Below are 21,497 nucleotides of genomic sequence, written 5' to 3' on the forward strand. Positions count from 1 at the left end.
GGTCCCCTTCCTGAGCGGCGCAGGGAGCTTTGTGCACAGGATGTCGTTGACTCTGCGGGGCTGTGTCTTTGCGCTGGCGCAGAGATACAGGGCCGAGTCTCAGTCTCCAGCGAGTGCATGTTGAGCTCGGAGCGGGAGTCATTGAGCGGCCCTGCACCGAGAACCGGGCTGGGAGCTTCCATTTCACATTCTCTTTCCGTTGTAACTCCACGAGGAACTCGGGGCCCTGCCCAGGGCCCTGCTCGTACCAGTAGACTGAACGGTGCCCAGAGACAAAGGAACCACTCAGGGACGCTGTCTGTCCTCCTCGCTCTGACCAGGTGACTTGGGCTCTGCGTGACCCCAGAATCCGCTGGGCCTGTGAGGAAGCAGATGGGGGCTGGAGAAAGAGCCCGGGGGGACCTGAGGGTGCCTTGGATTAGGCCCCTGTCAGACTGAGAACAGAGATGTCCCACCTGGACGAAAGACATACCTGCTCCCAAGAGACAGAGGGCCACACAGCAGAGGAGCCTGGAGCCCATGGTGGGATGAGGGAGTTGGGGTGTGGGTGGGTGCAGGACTGGGCAGGCTGTCCCTGCTCAGAGCTCTGCTCCTCTGAGAGCTGAGGTTCTGGGAGGCGCTCTCTGCTTAGAGCATCAGCGGGGGACATCTTGCTCTCGGGTCATGATTCTCTGTTGGTTCCCATGAGCCTCGCCTCCCTCGCCACCTCGCCAGGCCCCTGGCTCAGGGGATCCAGGCTCCCTTCCGTCTGCAGAGCCCCCTACGGTGTGTGGCGTGTGGGGGTGGCTGTTTTCCGGCAGCTGCCCGTCCCCACAGCCCCTGAGCTTTTTCCTCGGTGCTTGTTCTCCTCTGGTCCTTGCTCCTGGGGCGTGGGGCGTGCAGGCCACCCCCCTCCCGGCTCTGAACCCTTCACTTTCCCTTGTAAGGCAGAGAGCCTCCCTAACCACTGCACAGCTGAAGTTCATGGCCCCCGGCTGGGAGGGCACCTGCAGATTAGTGTCTGTGCTATTAGGCCTTGCAGCAGGTGCAAGCAGCAAACAAGGCTGTTCCTTAACTCTCCTGGTCCCTGGCTACTAGCTGGGTCCCTGTGCTCTGCCCCAGAGAATTTTGGAGATTAGCAGGTCCACAGTGCCCCCGTGTGGTGCATTGGGGCGGTAACCAAGATTTTGCCTTTGTCATGAAGCAAGTTCAAGAATCCTGGCATGTGCTTCATTCAGGAACTATGTTGCCATTTGCCCACTGTACTTGTTGTGTTTGTTTCTGTTAAATTTAAATTTCTATTAAAAATAGACTAGAGAAGAAGTAAGCTAAACAGAGAAAGACTGCAAGATTGTCAAGAAACATCAAAAAACAATATGTGGACTTGTGTTAATGTGCGTTATTGTGTGTGACAGTTGTTTCTGGACAATTGATTTCAACGAAAATTTTTACTAAGGTTTCTAACTAATTTATTTTTAAGCCTGCTAACTACCTGTGCCCTTAACAGTGTCCTGGACCCGCTGGCCCACACCTGGGCAGAGTTTGGTCCGAGTTAGTGACACCTAGTCCCTGTATCAATGATAAATGTGCTAGAACTTTAGAGTTTTACAAGAGAACAGTCACTGTACTCACAGACACTGAACTCTGATATTGAAACTCAATTGCAGAATCTCAAACAGTACAAAGAAAACGAGAAATCCACAAGCCAAAATTACGACTGACTGAACATTACTTGTTCTGGTATTTCAGAGGTTATGTCCTGACCCCCACTGTTAGCAGCACAGCGGACGTCCCAAATGAGCTTCTTCCCCTTGAGGAGGGGCGAACAGGGCCAGCCCTCTGTGTGGGGATTCTGGGAACTAGGAGGAGAGGCGAGAACGTGAGGTTTGTGAGCAGGAAGCAGGTGACTTTGCCACGCTGTGGCTTCACTGCTGGCACAGAGATACACGGCCGAGTCCCCCGGCTCCGCACGCTGGATCGTCAGATTGGAGTTCTTCCCCCGGACCTCGTAGCAGAGAACCGGTCATTAGGCATCCCTGACTTATCTAAGGGTTTCTCGTATTGGAAGTAAATCAAAAACTCCAGGTTCTGTCCCAGCATCTGTCTGGTACCAGTAAAGGTACTCATGGCCAGAAATCGGATCACAGCTGAGAAGGACCTCCTGGCCCCTCTCTGTGACTTTGTGCCTGGGGGACTGGGAGACTCTCGCTCCTGTGTGACCTGTGGAGACAGAAGCTGGGAACAGAAAGAGGAAAACAATTGTCATCATCCTCACCCTCTGTCTGTCTGTCTGTCTTTCTCTCTCTCTCATATACACAGAAACAAGGCCAAACTGCTCAGTGCTCTGAGGACTCAACCGCCCCCAAGAGACAGAGGGTCACACAGCAGAGGAGCCCGGTGCCCATGGCAGGGTCAGGACTGAAATGGGAGGTTCACCAGGTCGGGGGGCCCTGTGAGCATGAGCAGAGGGGAGGGGCGTCCCTTCACCCTCACAAGGCGGTGCCCACAGTGACATCACTGTCTCTGTCGGTCCCCGGACCTCAGGGTCACGTGATTTCTATTGTAGGGAAGCTGGACCACTAATGGGTCACATAATACTCATGTGGGATGATTTCTGTGAGCATTAAAACGCATCGCACCTGTGAGCGGCAGAGGGTCCGGGGAAGGCAGGCACTGTCCTCAGGCCTGAGCCCGTCTGGCTGGCAGCTGCCTCCCCCGCGGTCCCTTCCTGAGCCGGCGCAGGGAGCTTTGTGCACAGGATGTCGGTGACTCTGCGGGGCTGTGTCAAGGCTGCTGGCGCAGAGATACAGGGCCGAGTCCCCAGGCTCCAGCGAGCTCATGTTGAGCTCAGAGCGGTAGTCGTTGAGCGGCTGCACCGAGAACCGGGCTGGGAGCTTCCCTTTTTCTCTCGGTTCCCCATTGTAATACTGCACGAGGAACTCGGGGCCCTGGCCCAGGGCCTGCTGGTACCAGTAGACTGAACGGTGCCCAGAGACAAAGGAACAGGTCAGGGTCGCTGTCTGTCCTCTCGCCATGACCAGGTGACTTGGGGTCTGCGTGACCCCAGAATCCGCTGGGCCTGTGAGGGAAGCAGACAGGGGCTGAGAAAGAGCCCGGGGGGAACCTGAGGGTGCCTTGGATTCCACCCTCGTCATGCTGAGAACAGAGAGGTCCCACCTGGACGAAAGACATACCTGCTCCCAAGAGACACAGGGCCACACAGCAGAGGAACCTGGCGCCCATGGCGGGTGGGGAGTTGGGGTGTGGGTGGGTGCAGGACTGGGCAGGCCTGTCCCTGCTCTGAGCTCTGGTCCTCTGAGAGCTGAGGTTCTGGGCGCCGGTCTCTGCTTAGAGCATCAGCAGGGACGTCTCTGCTCTCAGGTCATGATCTCTGTTGGTTCCCACGAGCCTCTCCTCCCTCGCCAGGCCCCCTGGCTCAGGGGATCCAGGTTCTCTTCCGTCCTGCAGAGCCCCCTACAGGATGTGGCGTGTGGGGCTGGCTTCAGGCAGCTGCCCGTCCAGACAAGCCCATGCTTTTCCTCGGGCGCTTGTTCTCCTCTGGTCCTTGCTCCTGGGGTGTGGGGGTGCAGGCCGCCCCCTCCTGGCTCTGCACCCTTCACTTTCTCTGTAAGCCAGAGAGCCTCCCTAACCACTGCACAGCTGAAGTTCTTGGCCCCCGGCTGGGAGGGCACCTGCTAATTGGTGTCTGTGGTATTAGGCCTTGTAGCAGATGCAGGCAGCAAACAAGGCTGTTCCTTAACCCTCCTGGTCCCAGGCTGCGGGCTCTGTCCCCTTGCTCAGCCCCAGAGGCTTTGGAGATTTGCAGGTCCACAGTGCCCCCATGTGGCGCATTTGGGCGGTAACCAAGATTTTGCCTTTGCCATGAAGCAAGTTCAAGAATCCCGGGATGTGCTTCCATTAGGAACAATATTATTTCACCATTTGCCCACGATACTTTTCGTTTCTTTTTCTGTTTTTCTTTTTCTTAAATTAATAACAACACTAAAAAAATAGCCAAACTCATTCGTGATTTCTTATTATAAGAGAAAAAAATTGTGTTTTAGAGGAATAATTTTGCCTTGAGAAAATAAATTCCAATGAAGGGGACGGTACAAACCTCACCCAGGGTACACGCAGTTGCTAGAAAGAACTCGGCAGAGGTTACACAGGGATTCGTGCCTTTGCTGCCAAAGTGGGACTCCAAACGATTTCTGGAAAACTGCTAATTAGCTGAAGTGGCTTTCTCCTTGGTGACCCCACACAGCTTGCTCAAGGCAGAGCAGACAGGCCTCTTAGCAAGGTGCCCGTGAATCAGCTTCTCCCCTAATTAAAAAAAAAAAATACTCGCTGTTTCCACATGGCTGGACGATTTGTTTCCTTCCGTCCTACCCTCTTTTTGAAACCCTCTTTTTCGATCTGTCCATAAAATAAATAACATCCGTCTCCCCATATACTAGCATACGGGTGTAGGTGATTAAATTTCTCTAAGTTTTTCCTCTGATACCCAAGTAGGAAATAAAATATTCCAGCCCCCTGCACTGAGCATGCTAGTAGGGAGAGGCCAGTCTGGGTGAATGTAGGATAAAAAAAAATGAATAGCGGGACCTGGGAAAACAGGAGCTGATGAGGATTCGATTCCAGAGCCAGGGGCCCAGCAGTAAGACCCCCAGGAGCTGGCGCTGGCCGCAGAGAAGAGCCTGCGCCGGGGTGGCGAGGATGGCCGTGAGCCTGTCACTGTACACACGGAGGGCCGTGCACCCCGCCCAGGGCGAGGGACTCAGTCTCGCTTGCTGAGGACGCAGAGCCGGGCGATGAGACCTAACGCTGCATCTTTCTGAGACCCGCGGCTGCAGACACAGCAACGGGTCCATGAAGCCAGCATCGTCTGATGGACCCGCCTCCGTCCCTCTACTGTACAGTGCAAAATGGTTCGTTTTCTGAGAACATTCAAACATCATTTTCTTTTCCTTTTTATTTTTTTAATTCAACGATAGGGATCTTGGTGCCTGTTTGACCTTGGCATCTGCGGGATCTGTCAGAGACGCATAGGTAAGCTAAGACTGAGACAGGAAGCCAACCGTTGTGCAATTGAAGGAAATACCGAAGATCTGACACTGGAAGCCCACATGAAAGTTTCCTTCTGGTTCCTGGACTCGCCTCACCCAAGAGACAGAAGCCCACAGAACGGAGAGGTCGGTACCCAGAATGCATAGTGTCTCGTGGGAAAATTGCCAGGCCTCACGCCGATAGGAAGATGTCAGAAGAACTTAGACTTGATCGTTTCTGTCCTACATCAACTGCGGACACAGCCTTGTTCAGGCAGAGCCAGGCCACAGGCTGCGGTGTCTGGGCAGGGAAAGTCCTTACTTAGCATCGCCAAACCCAGTGAGCGGCAGGCCGTGCCCCGCCCCGGGTTTCTGGCGGGGGTCCCCCAGGAAACTCTGGTGAGCCTTGGCTGCCCCACGGCTTCTGGCTGGAGCCCCGAGGTTTCTGCACAGGCACAGGGTGACTCTGCAGGGCTGTGTCTCTGCTGCTGGCGCAGAGATACACGGCGGAGTCTGCCGGCACCAGGGCGCCCACGTGAAGCTGTCAGTGGGAGCTGTCCGGGCATTCAGGTGTGAAGCGGCTGGGAACGGTCCCGTTGTCAGTCATTTTCTGATAGTTGTAGACAAACATGACGGCTTTGGGGCCCGCCGCTCACCCGCACACCCAGGACATTCCACTCTGACCCAGCGGAGATCGGCTCTGCCTGGATTCTTGGTAATGAACAAACACGGCCCTGCGAGCACCCACGAAACGTCTACAGGGACAGGGTGAAAGTTTGAACGGACACAAATGAAGTGATCTGTAAATGCTATCTGATTTTTCCTGTTTTTTTCCTCATGTTAGATATTTATTACCAGACTGGAAGGACAAAAATTTAGAGAAATCTACACTGGGGGTCGAGGGGTAGTTACCCATCTTCCTGAGTTAAAGAATTCAGGGAAATTATTTCAAATCAAAAGACTAGGACACTGCATAAGACACCCAGTCCTAGAAATGAGATTTACCCGTGGAATCAGGACGCAACTGCATAACCCGTAAACTGTGTTTCATCCTGACTCCCAGGACAGGTGCGATGGGAGAACGAACCCAAAACACAGAGCAGGGGCCACTTCAGCCGGGCACAGGAAACGCCATCCCACTGTTCCCACCGCTGTGGTCACCGGATCACGGATCACGGGCGCAAGGTGGCGACCTCACTACCAACGCGAGGCGGATTGGATAATTTCCGGCAGAAAGCTTCCCGTGGGACGGGGGCAGAGGAGGCGCAGAAGACAGAACCCGCGGGAGGCGGCAGCCGCGACCTCTCCAGACGCCGACGGCGACACAGAGGAGGAGGGTCTGTTCGCTCCGCACAACCTCAGCTGCGTCGGGCACAGCGACCTCACAGCCCTGCGGAGACGGCTGGGGCCCGGGACGCCCAGGCCTCGCCCTCGACACCGAGCTGGCTCAGGGACAACCAGCCGTAATTACGTTCATTCCCGGCCACAGTAGTCGGGGGTTAACCAGTCGTCTCCTTGACTCAAAGCACAGGCGATGTCCAGATCTTCTCATCTCTGGGGAACGCAGAGCAACGAAGGGCCCCGGCAGGGTCTCCAGGAGTGGCAAGGGGAGAGGAGCGCGAGGTTTGTGAGCAGGAAGCAGGTGACTGTGCCGCGCTGTGGCTTTGCTGCTGGCACAGAGATACACGGCCGAGTCCCCCGGCTCCGCACGCTGGATCGTCAGATTGGAGTTCTTTCCCCCGGACCTCGTAGCAGAGAACAGTTCTTTAGGCATCCCTGATCTGTCTGTGACATCCTTCTTTACAAAGTAAATCAAAAACTCCGGGCCCTGTCCCGGCATCTGTCGGTACCAGTAAAGGACATCGTGTCCAGAAATCGGATCACAGCTGAGAAGGACCTCCTGGCCCCTCTCTGTGACCCTGTGCCTGGGGGACTGGGAGACTCTCGCTCCTGTGTGACCTGTGGAGACAGAAGCTGGGAACAGAAAGAGGAAAACAATTGTCATCATCCTCACCCTCTGTCTCTCTGTCTGTCTGTTTGTCTCTCTCATACACACAGAAACAAGGCCAAACTGCTCAGAGCTCTGAGGACTCACCCGCCCCCAAGAGACAGAGGGTCACACAGCTGAGGAGCCCGGTGCCCATGGCAGGGTCAGGACTGAAATGGGAGGTTCACCAGGTCAGGGGTCCTGTGAGCATGAGCAGAGGGGAGGGGCGTCCCTTCACCCTCACAAGGCGGTGCCCACAGTGACATCACTGCCTCTGTCGGACTCCTCGACCTGTGGGACACAGGATTTCTATGGTAGGGAAGCTGGACCACTAATGGGTCACATAATACTCCTGTCCCATGATTTCTGTGAGTAATAAAACACAGCACACCTGTGAGTGGCAGAGGGTCCGGGGAAGGCAGGCACTGTCCTCAGGCCTGAGCCCGTCTGGCTGGCAGCTGCCTCCCCCACGGTCCCTTCCTGAGCCGGCGCAGGGAGCTTTGTGCACAGGATGTCGGTGACTCTGCGAGGCTGTGTCAAGGCTGCTGGCGCAGAGATACAGGGCCGAGTCCCCAGGCTCCAGCGAGCTCATGTTGAGCTCAGAGCGGGAATTGCTCAGTGGCTGCACCGAGAACCGGGCTGGGAGCTTCCCTTTCGCTCTCTCTTTCCCGTCGTAATACTCCACGAGGAACTCGGGGCCCTGGCCCAGGGCCTGCTGGTACCAGTAGACTGAATGGTGCCCAGAGACAAAGGAACACCTCAGGGTCGCTGTCTGTCCTCTCACTCTGACCAGGTGACTTGGGGTCTGCGTGACCCCAGAATCCGCTGAGCCTATGAGAGAAGCAGACGGGGTCTGAAGAAAGAGCCCGGGGGGAACCTGAGGGTGCCTTGGATTCCACCCCCGTCAGGCTGAGAACGGAGATGTCCCACCTGGACTAAAGACATACCTGCTCCCAGGAGACACAGGGCCACACAGCAGAGGAGCCTGGAGCCCATGGCGGGTGGGGGAGTTGGGGTGTGGGTGGGTGCAGGACTGGGCAGGCCTGTCCCTGCTCAGAGCTCTGGTCCTCTGAGAGCTGAGGTTCTGGGCGCCGGTCTCTGCTCAGAGCATCAGCGGGGACGTCCCTGCTCTCGGGTCATGATCTCTGTTGGTTCCCACGAGCCGCGCCTCCCTCGCCAGGCCCCTGGCTCAGGGGATCCAGGCTCCCTTCAGTCCTGCAGAGCCCCCTACGGGGTGTGGCGTGTGGGGCTGGCTTACGGCAGCTGCCCGTCCCCACAGCCCCGTGCTTTTCCCTCAGGGGGCTTGTTCTCCTCTGGTCCTTGCTCCTGGGGCGTGGGGCTTGCAGGCCGCCCCCTCCTGGCTCTGCACCCTTCACTTTCCCTTGTAAGGCAGAGAGCCTCCCTAACCACCGCACAGCTGAAGTTCATGGCCCCCGGCTGGGAGGGCACCTGCAGATTAGTGTCTGTGCTATTAGGCCTTGCAGCAGGTGCAAGCAGCAAACAAGGCTGTTCCTTAACCTTCCTGGTCCCAGGCTACTAGCTGGGTCCCTGTGCTCTGCCCCAGAGGCTTTGGAGATTAGCAGGTCCACAGTGCCCCCGTGTGGCGTATTTGGGCGTTTTCCAAGATTTTGCCTTTGTTATGAAGCAAGTTCAAGAATCCTGGCATGTGCTTCAATCAGGAACTATGTCGCCATTTGCCCACTGTACTTGTTGTGTTTGTTTCTGTTAAATTTAAATTTCTATTAAAAATAGACTAGAGAAGAAGTAAGCTAAACAAAGAAAGACTGCAGGATTGTCAAGAAACATCCGAAAACAATATGTGGACTTGTGTTAATGTGCGTTACTGTGCGTGACAGTTGTTTCTGGACAATTGATTTCAACGAAAATTTTTACTAAGGTTTCTAACTTATTTATTTTTAAGCCTGCTAACTACCTGTGCCTTAACAGTGTCCTGGACCTGCTGACCCACACCGGGGCAGAGTTTGGTCTGAGTTAGTGACACCTCGTCCCTGTTTCAATGATAAATGTGCTGAAACTTTAGAGTTTTACAAGAGAACAGTCACTATACTCGAGACTGAACTCTGATATTCAGACTCAATTGTAGACTCTCAAACAGTATAAAGAAAACCAGAAATCCACAAGCCAAAATTATGACGCAGCATCACCTCTGCCGGTATTTCAGAGGTTATGTCCTGACCCCCACTGTTGGCAGCACAGCGGACGTCCCAAATGAGCCTCTTCACCTTGAGGAGGGGCGAACAGGGCCAGCCCTCTGCGCGGGGATTCTGGGAACTAGGAGGAGAGGCGAGAACGTGAGGTTTGTGAGCAGGAAGCAGGTGACTGTGCCGCGCTGTGGCTTCACTGCTGGCACAGAGATACACGGCCGAGTCCCCTGGCTCCGCACGCTGGATCGTCAGATTGGAGTTCTTTCCCCCGGACCTCGTAGCAGAGAACCGGTCATTAGGCATCCCTGACTTATCTAAGGGTTTCTCGTATTGGAAGTAAATCAAAAACTCCAGGTTCTGTCCCAGCATCTGTCGGTACCAGTAAAGGACATCGTGTCCAGAAATCGGATCACAGCTGAGAAGGACCTCCTGGCCCCTCTCTGTGACCTTGTGCCTGGGGGACTGGGAGACTCTCGCTCCTGTGTGACCTGTGGAGACAGAAGCTGGGAACAGAAAGAGGAAAACAATTGTCATCATCCTCACCCTCTGTCTGTCTGTCTGTCTTTCTCTCTCTCTCATATACACAGAAACAAGGCCAAACTGCTCAGTGCTCTGAGGACTCAACCGCCCCCAAGAGACAGAGGGTCACACAGCAGAGGAGCCCGGTGCCCATGGCAGGGTCAGGACTGAAATGGGAGGTTCACCAGGTCGGGGGCCCTGTGAGCATGAGCAGAGGGGAGGGGCGTCCCTCCACCCTCACAAGGCGGTGCCCACAGTGACATCACTGTCTCTGTCGGTCCCAGGACCACAGGGTATTGTGATTTCTATGGTAGGGAAGCTGGACCACTAATGGGTCACATAACACTCATGTCGCATGATTTCTGTGAGCATTAAAAGATCACACCTGTGAGCGGCAGAGGGTCCGGGGAAGGCAGGCACTGTCCTCAGGCCTGAGCCCGTCTGGCTGGCAGCTGCCTCCCCCGCGGTCCCTTCCTGAGCCGGCGCAGGGAGCTTTGTGCACAGGATGTCGGTGACTCTGCGGGGCTGTGTCAAGGCTGCTGGCGCAGAGATACAGGGCCGAGTCCCCAGGCTCCAGCGAGCCCATGTTAAGCTCGGAGCTGGAGTCGTTGAGCGGCTGCACCGAGAACCGGGCTGGGAGCTTCCCTTTTTCTCTCGGTTCCCCGTTGTAATACTCCACGAGGAACTCGGGGCCCTGGCCCAGGGCCTGCTGGTACCAGGACACTGACAGGTGCCCAGAGACAAAGGAACACGTCAGGGTCGCTGTCTGTCCTCTCGCCATGACCAGGTGACTTGGGGTCTGCGTGACCCCAGAATCCGCTGGGCCTGTGAGGGAAGCAGACGGGGGCTGAGAAGGAGCCCGGGGGAGACCTGAGGGTGCCTTGGATTCCACCCCCGTCAGGCTGAGAACGGAGATGTCCCACCTGGACGAAAGACATACCTGCTCCCAGGAGACACAGGGCCACACAGCAGAGGAGCCTGGAGCCCATGGCGGGGTGGGGGAGTTGGGGTGTGGGTGGGTGCAGGACTGGGCAGGACTGACCCTGCTCAGAGCTCTGCTCCTCTCCGAGCTGAGGTTCTGGGCGCCGGTCTCTGCTTAGAGCATCAGCGGGGACGTCCCTGCTCTCGGGTCATGATCTCTCTTGGTTCCCATGAGCCTCGCCTCCCTCGCCAGGCCCCTGGCTCAGGGGATCCAGGCTCCCTTCAGTCCCGCAGAGCCTCCTACAGGATGTGGCGCGTGGGGCTGGCTTCCGGCAGCTGCCCGTCCCCACAGCCCCGTGCTTTTCCCTCAGGGGGCTTGTTCTCCTCTGGTCCTTGCTCCGGGGCCTAGGGCGTGCAGGCCGCCCCCTCCTGGCTCTGCACCCTTCACTTTCCCTTGTAAGCCAGAGAGCCTCCCTAACCACTGCACAGCTGAAGCTCATGGCCCCCAGCTGGGAGGGCACCTGCAGATTAGTGTCTGTGCTATTAGGCCTTGTAGCAGGTGCAGGCGGCAAACAAGGCTGTTCCTTAACCTTCCTGGTCCCAGGCCTTTAGCTCTGTCCCCCTGTTTGGTCCCAGAGGCTTTGGAGATTACAGTACCACAGTGCCCCCGTGTGGTGTATTTGGGTGGTAACCAAGGTTTTGCCTTTGCCGTGAAGGTAGTTCAAGAATCCTGGGATGTGCATCAATTAGGAACTATTTCACCATTTCACATTGTACTTCTTGTTTTTTTTTTTTTCCCCTAAATGGGGTAACTGATCATCCCTTTGAGTCAAAGCACAGGCGATGTCCAGATCTCATCTTGGGGAACGCAGAGCAACGAAGGGCCCCGGCAGGGTCTCCAGGAGTGGCAAGGGGAGAGGAGCGCGAGGTTTGTGAGCAGGAAGCAGGTGACTGTGCCACGCTGTGGCTTCACTGCTGGCACAGAGATACACGGCCGAGTCCCCTGACTCTGCACGCTGGATCGTCAGAGTGGAGTTCTTTTCCCCGGACCTCGTAGCAGAGAACCGGTCATTAGGCATCCCTGATCTGTCTGTGACATCCTTCTTTACAAAGTAAATCAAAAACTCCGGGCCCTGTCCTGGCATCTGTCGGTACCAGTAAAGGACATCGTGTCCAGAAATCGGATCACAGCTGCGAAGGACCTCCTGGCCCCTCTCTGTGACCCTGTGCCTGGGGGACTGGGAGACTCTCGCTCCTGTGTGACCTGTGGAGACAGAAGCTGGGAACAGAAAGAGGAAAACAATTGTCATCATCCTCACCCTCTGTCTGTCTGTCTGTCTGTCTCTCATACACAGAGAAACAAAGCGAAACTGCTCAGTGCTCTGAGGACTCACCCGCCCCCAAGAGACAGAGGGTCACACAGCAGAGGAGCCCGGTGCCCATGGCAGGGTCAGGACTGAAATGGGAGGTTCACCAGGTCGGGGGCCCTGTGAGCATGAGCAGAGGGGAGGGGCGTTTCTCCACCCTCACAAGGCGGTGCCCACAGTGACGTCACTGTCTCTGTCGGTCCCCGGACCTCAGGGTCACGTGATTTCTATGGCAGGGAAGCTGGACGACTGACGGAAACAGTCGTGGAGTCCGTGCGTGGGCCGTCACGGTCACCCCGGTGCTGTCGGGGCGCGCAGGTCCCCGCTACGCGCATCTCTCGTGCGCCCATGGCTCCTCGGTCTGCTGGCCTCTCACTGAGACCGGGGGCGACACCTGCAGCCCGAGCCCCGGAGGGGACGTCACCGTCTTGCCTGCACGGCGGGGTCGCCTGTGCCCGTGTCTCCCCCCTGGCCAGCGCGTCCTGTGCAGGAAAACGGCCCCTTTCCCTGCGGATGCCCCATTCCCTGTGCTCTGCGGCCTGGAAGCACATCCGGGACCGTCCCGCACACGGGGCTCCGTGAGAGGTGCCGCGTGGCTGAAAACCGCGCCTCTCTGTGTTGTCACAATAAAGGGTCAGCGGATATTCGTTGGTTGAAGTCAGATGTTCCTTTGCGGCGTCAGGGGAAAGGCTCCGACAATCACAGGGGAGGCCCAACCTTCCCAGGCCCGCTTGTCTGGGCCGGGACAACGGAAGCTCCACTGCACCTCGGACAGGACCCGGTGTCGCTGCTCTATTTGCCACTCCCTGTCCTGCCCAACCCCTCTACACAGGGTGGCTGTGGGGTGAGCACCGTCCCCACATGCCACACATACCTGCCTCTCCTCTGCCTGTCCCCACCTGACCCCGATGACACAGTCCCTGCCACCCACCCCTGCACCCCCCACTTCCCCCACTGGCTCAGGGAGCCCTGCTCCTCGTCCTGAGCCCTGAGAGGTCCCTGTGGCTCCCTGCTTCCCAGGGCCACCTCGGGAACTCACACGGCCTCCGGATGCAGACACGGAGCCAAGAGTCCCTTCCGCTGTCCTCTCCTGGGCCTCGTCCTCCCTCCGTCCCTCCCTCCCGGGGGAGCAGCAGCACTGTGGGTCCGCAGCGCGTCCCAGCGGACACGGCCTCCTGGATGCACAGACACGGCCGCCCAGCCCTCCCCCTGCACCCCCACACCCTGCTCCCCCCATTCAGTCGCTCTCCCAGACTGGCCCATTCAGGGTGGATCTCTAAACGCACGAACATTTCGATCAGAAGAAGTCATTGCGGAAAGGGCCGCTGCAATAGGTAAGTTAAGACAGCAGAGACCAGCTCCAGGATAACACGGCGCATGAAACGAACAGCCTCACTTTCCGTTTTCTGGGCATCGAAACCTTTGGGAGGGGGAGAAAAGTGACCATGTTATAAGTAATATAGTTTTTAAAAAAACTATCTTGTAACTATTTTCAACCATTGTTAATCATTTTTTCTGTCCTAGACTTCTCCAAAATTTCAGTTATTCTCCCTCGATTACATAAATCTCATCCCTGTGATTCCATCTTCTAGTCTACACACTCAGCCAACAATTTTGGTCCCCAAATGACTCTCCCTCCCGGGAGAAATGAGGGTGCCAGCCCCTGGATTGACAATCCGTCCTCTGCCCTGAGGCACAGAGAGCCAGGCAGGGAGGGGCATTTTGGAGTGAACCTGCTGATGTGGCCTCATCCCCCCAACAGATCTCTGTGTCCTCCGTGGTCCCAGGAGAGCCCGAGGCTGCCCGGCCCAGTGCCCTAAGCCATTCCCCTTTCCCACTGCCAGAGCCAGGTTCTCACAGGCCTGTCTGGCTGGCAGCTGCCTCCCCCGCGGTCCCTTCCTGAGCCGGCGCAGGGAGCTTTGTGCACAGGATGTCGGTGACTCTGCGGGGCTGTGTCAAGGCTGCTGGCGCAGAGATACAGGGCCGAGTCCCCAGGCTCCAGCGAGTGCATGTTGAGCTCGGAGCGGGAGTCATTGAGCGGCTGCACCGAGAACCGGGCTGGGAGCTTCCCTTTTTGTCTTGGTTCCCCGTTGTAATACTCCACGAGGAACTCGGGGCCCTGGCCCAGGGCCGGCTGGTACCAGAACAGGTAGAGGTGTCCAGAGACAGGGGAACACCTCAGGGTCGCTGTCTGTCCTCTCGCTTTGACCAGGTGTCTTGGGGTCTGTGTGACTCCAGAATGCACTGGGCCTGTGAGGGAAGCAGACGGGGGCTGAGAAGGAGCCCGGGGGGGACCTGAGGGTGCCTTGGATTAGGCCCCTGTCAGACTGAGAACAGAGAAGTCCCACCTGGACGAAAGACATACCTGCTCCCAGGAGACACAGGGCCACACAGCAGAGGAGCCTGGAGCCCATGGTGGGATGAGGGAGTTGGGGTGTGGGTGGGTGCAGGACTGGGCAGGCCTGTCCCTGCTCAGAGCTCTGGTTACTGAGAGCTGAGGTTCTGGGCGCCGGTCTCTGCTTAGAGCATCAGCAGTGACGTCTCTGCTCTCGGGTCATGATCTCTGTTGGTTCCCATGAGCCTCGCCTCCCTCGCCAGGCCCCTGGCTCAGGGGATCCAGGTTCCCTTCAGTCCCGCAGAGCCCCCTACAGGATGTGGCGTGTGGGGCTGGCTTCCGGCAGCTGCCCGTCCCCACAGCCCCGTGCTTTTCCCTCAGGGGGCTTGTTCTCCTCTGGTCCTTGCTCCTGGGGCGTGGGGCGTGCAGGCCGCCCCCTCCCGGCTCTGCACCCTTCACTTTCCCTTGTAAGCCAGAGAGCCTCCCTAACCACTGCACAGCTGAAGCTCATGGCCCCCGGCTGGGAGGGCACCTGCAGATTAGTGTCTGTGCTATTAGGCCTTGCAGCAGGTGCAAGCAGCAAACAAGGCTCTGTTCCTTAACCTTGCTGGTCACAGGCCTTTAGCTCTGTCCCCCTGCTTGGTCCCAGAGGCTTTGGAGATTGCAGTACCACAGTGCCCCCGTGTGGTGTATTTGGGTGGTAACCAAGATTTTGCCTTTGTAGTGAAGGTAGTTCAAGAATCCTGGGATGTGCATCAATTAGGAACTATTTCACCATTTCACATTGTACTTCTTCTTTTTTTTTTCCCTAAATGGGGTAACTGATCATCCCTTTGAGTCAAAGCACAGGCGATGTCCAGATCTCATCTCTGGGGAACGCAGAGCAACGAAGGGCCCCGGCAGGGTCTCCAGGAGTGGCAAGGGGAGAGGAGCATGAGGTTTGTGAGCAGGAAGCAGGCGACTGTGCCACGCTGTGGCTTTGCTGCTGGCACAGAGATACACGGCCGAGTCCCCTGGCTCTGCACGCTGAATCGTCAGAGTGGAGTTCTTTTCCCCGGACCTCGTAGCAGAGAACCGGTCATTAGGCATCCCTGACTTATCTACGGGTTGCCCATATTGGAAGTAAATCAAAAATTCCAGGCTCCGTCCCGGCGTCTGTCGGTACCAGTAAAGGGAAACATGACCGGAAATCGGATCACAGCTGAGAAGGACCTCCTGGCCCCTCTCTTTGACCCTGTGCCTGGGGGACTGGGAGACTCTTGTTCCTGTGTGACCTGTGGAGACAGAAGCTGGGAACAGAAAGAGGAAAACAATCGTCATCTCATCCTCACCCTCTGTCTGTCTGTCTGTCTGTCTCTCTCTCTCATACACACAGAAAGAAAGCGAAACTGCTCAGTGCTCTGAGGACTCACCCGCCCCCAAGAGACAGAGGGTCACACAGCAGAGGAGTCCGGTGCCCATGGCAGGGTCAGGACTGAAATGGGAGGTTCACCAGGTCGGGGGCCCTGTGAGCATGAGCAGAGGGGAGGGGCGTCCCTTCACCCTCACAAGGCCGTGCCCACAGTGACGTCACTATCTCTGTCGGTCCCCAGACCTCAAAGTCACGTGATTTCTATGGCAGGGAAGCTGGACGACTGACGGAAACAGTCGTGGGGTTCGTGCGTGGGCCGTCGCGGTCACCCCAGTGCTGTCGGGGCGCGCAGGTCGCCGCGCGCGGCTACGCGCATCTCTCGTGCGCCCATGGCTCCTCGGTCTGCCGGCCTCTCACTGAGACCGGGGGCGACACCTGCAGCCCGAGCCCCGGAGGGACGTCACCGTCTGGCCTGCACAGAGGGGTCGCCTGTGCCCGTGTCTCCCCCCTGGCCAGCGGGTCCTGTGCAGGAAAACGGCTCCTTTCCCTGCGGATGCCCCATTCCCTGTGCTCTGCGGCCTGGAAGCACATCCGGGACCGTCCCGCACACGGGGCTCCGTGAGAGGCGCCGCGTGGCTGAAAACCGCGCCTCTCTGTGTTGTCACAACAAAGGGTCAGCGGATATTCGTTGGTTGAAGTCAGATGTTCCTTTGCGGCATCAGGGGAAAGGCTGCGACAATCACAGGGGAGGCGCGACCTTCCCAGGCCTGCTTGTCTGGACCCGGACAGTGGAAGCTTGACGTGGGGATGGGGCGGGGGCGGGGTGACGACCCCCGTGTGGGGAACAGCCTTGCGTGTGATTTCCTGCTCTGCCGGTTGTGAAATGTGAGACCTCTGCACATCGATGGGTCACATAACACTCGTGTCGCATGATTTCTGTGAGCATTAAAACGCATCGCACCTGTGAGCGGCAGTGGGTCCGGGGAAGGCAGGCACTGTCCTCAGGCCTGAGCCTGTCTGGCTGGCAGCTGCCTCCCCCGCGGCCCCTTCCTGAGCCGGCGCAGGGAGCTTTGTGCACAGGATGTCGGTGACTCTGCGGGGCTGTGTCAATGCTACTAGTGCAGAGGTACACGGCCGAGTCCCGAGGCTCCAGCGAGCGCATGTTGAGCTTGGAGCTGCTGTTGCTGCGCGGCTCCACCGAGAACCGGGCTGGGAGCTTCCCTTTCACTCTCTCTTCTCCCCTGTAATACTGCACGAGGAACTCGGGGCCCTGGCCCAGGGCCTGCTGGTACCAGGACACTGTCAGGGTCCCAGAGAAGAAGGAACACGTCAGGGACGCTGTCTGTCCTCTGGCTTTGACCAGGTGACTTGGGGTCTGCGTGACCTCAGAATCCGCTGAGCCTGTGAGGGAAGCAGACGGGGGCTGAGAAGGAGCCCGGGGGGAACCTGAGGGTGCCTCGGATTCCACCCCCGTCACGCTGAGAACAGAGAAGTCCCACCTGGACGAAAGACATACCTGCTCCCAGGAGACACAGGGCCACACAGCAGAGGAGCCTGGAGCCCATGGTGGGATGAGGGAGTTGGGGTGTGGGTGGGTGCAGGACTGGGCAGGCCTGTCCCTGCTCAGAGCTCTGCTCCTCTCCGAGCTGAGGTTCTGGGCGCCGGTCTCTGCTTAGAGCATCAGCGGGGACGTCCCTGCTCTCTGTCATGATCTCTGTTGGTTCCCATGAGCCTCGCCTCCCTCGCCAGGCCCCTGGCTCAGGGGATCCAGGTTCCCTTCCGTCCCGCAGAGCCCCCTACAGGATGTGGCGTGTGGGGCTGGCTTCCGGCAGCTGCCCGTCCCCACAGCCCCGTGCTTTTCCCTCAGGGGGCTTGTTCTCCTCTGGTCCTTGCTCCTGGGGTCTGGGGTGTACAGTCTGCCCCCTCCCAGCTCTTTCCCTTGTAAGCCAAGAGCTTCCCTAACCACTGCACAGCAGAAGTTCTTGGCCCCCGGCTGGGAGGGCACCTGCTAATTAGTGTCTGTGGTATTAGGCCTTGTAGCAGGTGCAAGCAGCAAACAAGGCTGTTCCTTAACCCTCCTGGTCCCAGGCTGCTAGCTGGTTCCCTGTGCTCTGCCCCAGAGGCTTTGGAGATTAGCAGTACCACAGTGCCCCCCTGTGGCGTATTTGGGCGGTATCCGAGATTTTGCCTTTGTTATGAAGCAAGTTCAAGAACCCTGCGATGTGCTTAAATTAGGAACGATACTATTTCACCATTTGTCCACCTACTTTTTGTATTTGTTTTTTTTTCCCTAAAGGGACAATAGCACACGCACAACAGCCCAAGCTGATCCCTGATTTCTCATTGTAAGAGAAAAAAATATGGTGTTTATGGAGGAAATATTTTGCTTTGAGAAAATTCCAATGAAGGGGACGGTGTGAACCTCACCCAGGGGACGTGCAGTTGCTAAGAAAGAACTCGGCAGAGGTTGTACAGGGATGCGAGGCTTTCCTGCCAAAGTGGGACTCCAAACGATTTCTGGAAAACTGCTAATTAACTGAAGTGGCTTTCGCTTTGGTGACCCCACACAGCTTGCTCAAGGCAGAGCAGACAGGCCTCTTTGCAAGGTGCCCATGAATCAGCTTATACTCGCTGTTCCCACACGGCTGGAGAATTCGTTTCCTTCTGTCCTACCCTCTTTTAGAAACCCTCTTTTTGCCTCTGATCATGGATAATTAATAATGTCCATCTCCCCATATATGAGGATACGGGTGTAGGTGATTAAATTTCTCTAAGTTTTTCCTTTGATGCACAAGTAGGAAATAAAACATCCCAACCCCCTGCACTGAGCATGCTAGTAGGGAGAGGCCAGTCTGGGCGAATATAGGATAAAAAAAATGAATAGCGGACCCTGGGAAAACAGGATGTGATGAGGATTCAATTCCAGAGCCAGGGGCCCGGCAGTAAGACCCCCAGGAGCTGGCGCTGGCCGCAGAGAGGAGCCTGCGCCGGGGTGGCGAGGATGGCCGTGAGCCTGTCACTGTACACACGGAGGGCCGTGCACCCCGCCCAGGGCGAGGGGCTCAGTCTCGCTTGCTGAGGACGCAGAGCTGGGCGATGAGACCTAACGCTGCATCTTTCTGAGACCCGCGGCTGCAGGCGCAGCGACTGGTCCGTGAACCCAGCATCATCTGATGGACCCGCCTCCATCCCTCTACTGTACAGTGCAAAATGGTTCGTTTTCTGAGAACATTCAAACATCATTTTCTTTTCCTTCTTATTTTTTTTAATTCAACGATAGGGATCTTGGTGCCTGTTTGACCTTGGCATCTGCGGGGTCTGTCAGAGACGCATAGGTAAGGTAAGACGGAGACAGGAAGCCAACCGTTGTGCAATTGAAGGAAATACCGAAGATCTGACACTGGAAGCCCACATGAAAGTTTCCTTCTGGTTCCTGGACTCGCCTCACCCAAGAGACAGAAGCCCACAGAACGGAGGGGTCGGTACCCAGAATGCATAGTGTCTCGTGGAAATCTCCCAGGCCTCACGCCGATAGGAAGATGTCAGAAGAACTTAGACTTGATCGTTTCTGTCCTACATCAACTGCGGACACAGCCTTGTTCAGGCAGAGCCAGGCCACAGGCTGCGGTGTCTGGGCAGGGAAAGTCCTTACTTAGCATCGCCAAACCCAGTGAGCGGCAGGCTGTGCCTCACCCCGGGTTTCTGGCGGGGGTCCCCCAGGAAACTCTGGTGAGCCTCGGCTGCCCCACGGCTTCCTGACTGGAGCCCCGAGGTTTCTGCACAGGCACAGGGTGACTCTGCAGGGCTGTGTCTCTGCTGCTGGCGCAGAGATACACGGCGGAGTCTGCCGGCACCAGGGCGCCCACGTGAAGCTCTAAGTGGGAGCTTTCCGGGCATTCAGGTGTGAAGCGGCTGGGAACGGTCCCGTTGTCAGTCATTTTCTGATAGTTGTAGGCAAACATGAGCTCTGGCGGCTTCTGGGCACTGTGTTTATACCAGTACATAGCATTATGTCCCAGACGTTGTTCGCACTTCAACGACTTCTTACTGCTCGTTCCCATGATCAGGTGTGTGGGTTCCTGTGTGACTCCAGTGTCCATGGAGACTGCAGGGGCAAAGGGACAGAATCAGAACAGCTCAGAGGGATGGCCAAAGACAGCAGCCCGTGTGAGGCCAAGACTCACCTGCTCCCAGGAGGCAGAGGGCCACCCAGCAGAGCAGCCCGCAGCCCATGGTGGAGTCAGGGCCGAGGGGGTGTCAGCTCATGAGGAGGTCCTGGCAGCGGGGCTGGGCTCTGGTCTCCCCAGACCTGGTTGGTGGTTTTGCCTCTGACGTCACTGTCCCTGACAGTCTCCCCAGCCCTAGGGGACATATCTCCTCCTCCTTTCATGTGCAAGGTGGATTTGAATGACAGGGGATGGGCGATTCCCCGACAGCTGCTCCTTTGCCATTAGCTGCCTCCTCCCCGGTCCACAGATTCTCTCCCCCTCCCTCCGGGACCGGTCCTGGGCAGCAGCCCGTTTCCTCCCGGGATCTCCTCCCTCCCCTGCTCCCTTGCTCGTGCAGCGCCTCATCGCACCTGCCTCCCTCCGTGTCTAGACGTTCACAGCTGGTGCTCTTACAGCTGGTGCTCTCACTGACATAAGGACTCAGCCCCAGGGCCCTAGCTCCCCTTGTCCCCACATCCCTCCTGTCACCCCCAAACCCCACCCCTCGCCCCTGCCTCAGCGGTTTCAGTAGGACCACAGCGCCTCCTTGTGGCCAGAGCAGCACATGTCCAAGTTCGCTGGCCTCTCACCAGCCCAGGGGGCGCCAGCGACCCAGACCCAGCCCTGAGCCCACAGACAGGGAGCTGCGGCGATGGGCATGAACACCCAGGGCGGAGCGAACAAGAAAGCAGCCGCCGGCACAGCGGAAGCGGCTGGCGACGACGCGGCTCATCCGCACGCCCAGGACATTCCTCTCTGTAATTGGTAAATGATTTTTACCGTTTATACTCATGTTTGATATTTATTACCATACTAGAATCACAAAAATCTAGAGAAATCTACGCTGGGGGTTGGGAGGGCAGTTACCCATCTTCCTGAGTTAAAGAATTCAGGGAAATTATTTCAGATCAAAAGACTAGGACACTGCGTAAGACACCCAGTCCTAGAAATGAGATTTACCCGTGGAATCAGGACGCAACTGCATAACCCGTAAACTGTGTTTCATCCTGACTCCCAGGACAGGTGCGATGGGAGAACGAACCCAAAACACAGAGCAGGGGCCGCTTCAGCCAGGCACAGGAAACGCCATCCCGCTGTTCCCACCACTGTGGTCACCGGGTCACGGGCGCAAGGTGGCGACCTCACCACCAACACGAGGCGGATTGGATAATTTCCGGCAGAAAGCTTCCCATGGGACGGGGGCAGAGGAGGCGCAGAAGACAGAACCCGCGGGAGGCGGCAGCCGCGACCTCTCCAGACGCCAACGGCGACACAGAGGAGGAGGGTCTGTTCGCTCCGCACAACCTCAGCTGCGTTGGGCACAGCGACCTCACAGCCCTGCGGAGATGGCTGGGGCCCGGGACGCCCAGGCCGCGCCCTCGACACCGAGCTGGCTCAGGGACAACCAGCCGTAATTACGTTCATTCCCGGCCACAGTAGTCGGGGGTTAACCGGTCGTCTCCTTGACTCAAAGCACAGGCGATGTCCAGATCTTCTCATCTCTGGGGAACGCAGAGCAACGAAGGGCCCCGGCAGGGTCTCCAGGAGTGGCAAGGGGAGAGGAGCGCGAGGTTTGTGAGCAGGAAGCAGGTGACTGTGCCACGCTGTGGCTTTGCTGCT

The 21,497-nt window shown here is 57.4% G+C and overlaps 2 protein-coding genes, 1 pseudogene and 4 gene segments (V, D, J or C); all 7 read right to left on the minus strand.

Moving 5' to 3' along the window:
- LOC118610676 overlaps positions 1-521 on the minus strand; it is an 855-nt pseudogene extending 334 nt beyond the window's left edge.
- Positions 522-1,959: 1,438 nt separating this feature from the next.
- Positions 1,960-3,184, minus strand: LOC118610677. Its single transcript, XM_036230227.1, has 2 exons — positions 2,619-3,184; positions 1,960-2,214 (listed from the first exon to the last, which is right to left on the minus strand). Exons 1-2 carry the CDS (start codon positions 3,132-3,134, stop codon positions 1,960-1,962), a joined length of 771 nt encoding a protein of 256 aa, XP_036086120.1. The 5' UTR covers positions 3,135-3,184.
- Positions 3,185-7,251: 4,067 nt separating this feature from the next.
- On the minus strand, positions 7,252-8,645 carry LOC118610678. The segment is given in 3 exon segments: positions 7,252-7,302; positions 7,403-7,842; positions 7,959-8,645. Coding segments are annotated over 3 exon segments (540 nt in total).
- A 761-nt stretch (positions 8,646-9,406) lies between these two features.
- LOC107516950 lies at positions 9,407-10,693 on the minus strand. The segment is given in 3 exon segments: positions 9,407-9,679; positions 10,081-10,520; positions 10,636-10,693. Coding segments are annotated over 3 exon segments (651 nt in total).
- A 3,052-nt stretch (positions 10,694-13,745) lies between these two features.
- LOC118600336 lies at positions 13,746-14,397 on the minus strand. The segment is given in 2 exon segments: positions 13,746-14,233; positions 14,349-14,397. Coding segments are annotated over 2 exon segments (483 nt in total).
- A 1,833-nt stretch (positions 14,398-16,230) lies between these two features.
- LOC118610759 lies at positions 16,231-17,639 on the minus strand. The gene is made up of 2 exons (XM_036230777.1): positions 17,186-17,639; positions 16,231-17,070 (listed from the first exon to the last, which is right to left on the minus strand). Exons 1-2 carry the CDS (start codon positions 17,376-17,378, stop codon positions 16,409-16,411), a joined length of 855 nt encoding a protein of 284 aa, XP_036086670.1. The 5' UTR covers positions 17,379-17,639; the 3' UTR covers positions 16,231-16,408.
- Positions 17,640-19,358: 1,719 nt separating this feature from the next.
- On the minus strand, positions 19,359-19,941 carry LOC107516955. The segment is given in 2 exon segments: positions 19,359-19,774; positions 19,854-19,941. Coding segments are annotated over 2 exon segments (465 nt in total).
- Positions 19,942-21,497: the final 1,556 nt, after the last annotated feature.

This window comes from Rousettus aegyptiacus, unplaced genomic scaffold (genome assembly GCF_014176215.1).
Source record: "Rousettus aegyptiacus isolate mRouAeg1 unplaced genomic scaffold, mRouAeg1.p scaffold_m13_p_13, whole genome shotgun sequence".
Lineage (NCBI taxonomy): Eukaryota > Metazoa > Chordata > Mammalia > Chiroptera > Pteropodidae > Rousettus > Rousettus aegyptiacus.

Bases quoted from the DNA above. Each gene is read 5' to 3' on its own strand.
- LOC118610759 (XM_036230777.1), bottom strand. From the start codon at position 17,378: ATGACAGAGAGCAGGGACGTCCCCGCTGATGCTCTAAGCAGAGACCGG. The intron at 17,071-17,185 runs GTATGTCTTTCG...CTTCCCTCACAG, and splicing joins CCTGTGTCTCCTGGGAGCAG to GCTCAGCGGATTCTGAGGTC.
- LOC118610677 (XM_036230227.1), bottom strand. From the start codon at position 3,134: ATGACGAGGGTGGAATCCAAGGCACCCTCAGGTTCCCCCCGGGCTCTT. The intron at 2,215-2,618 runs GTGCGATGCGTT...TTCTGTTCCCAG, and splicing joins GGACCCTCTGCCGCTCACAG to CTTCTGTCTCCACAGGTCAC.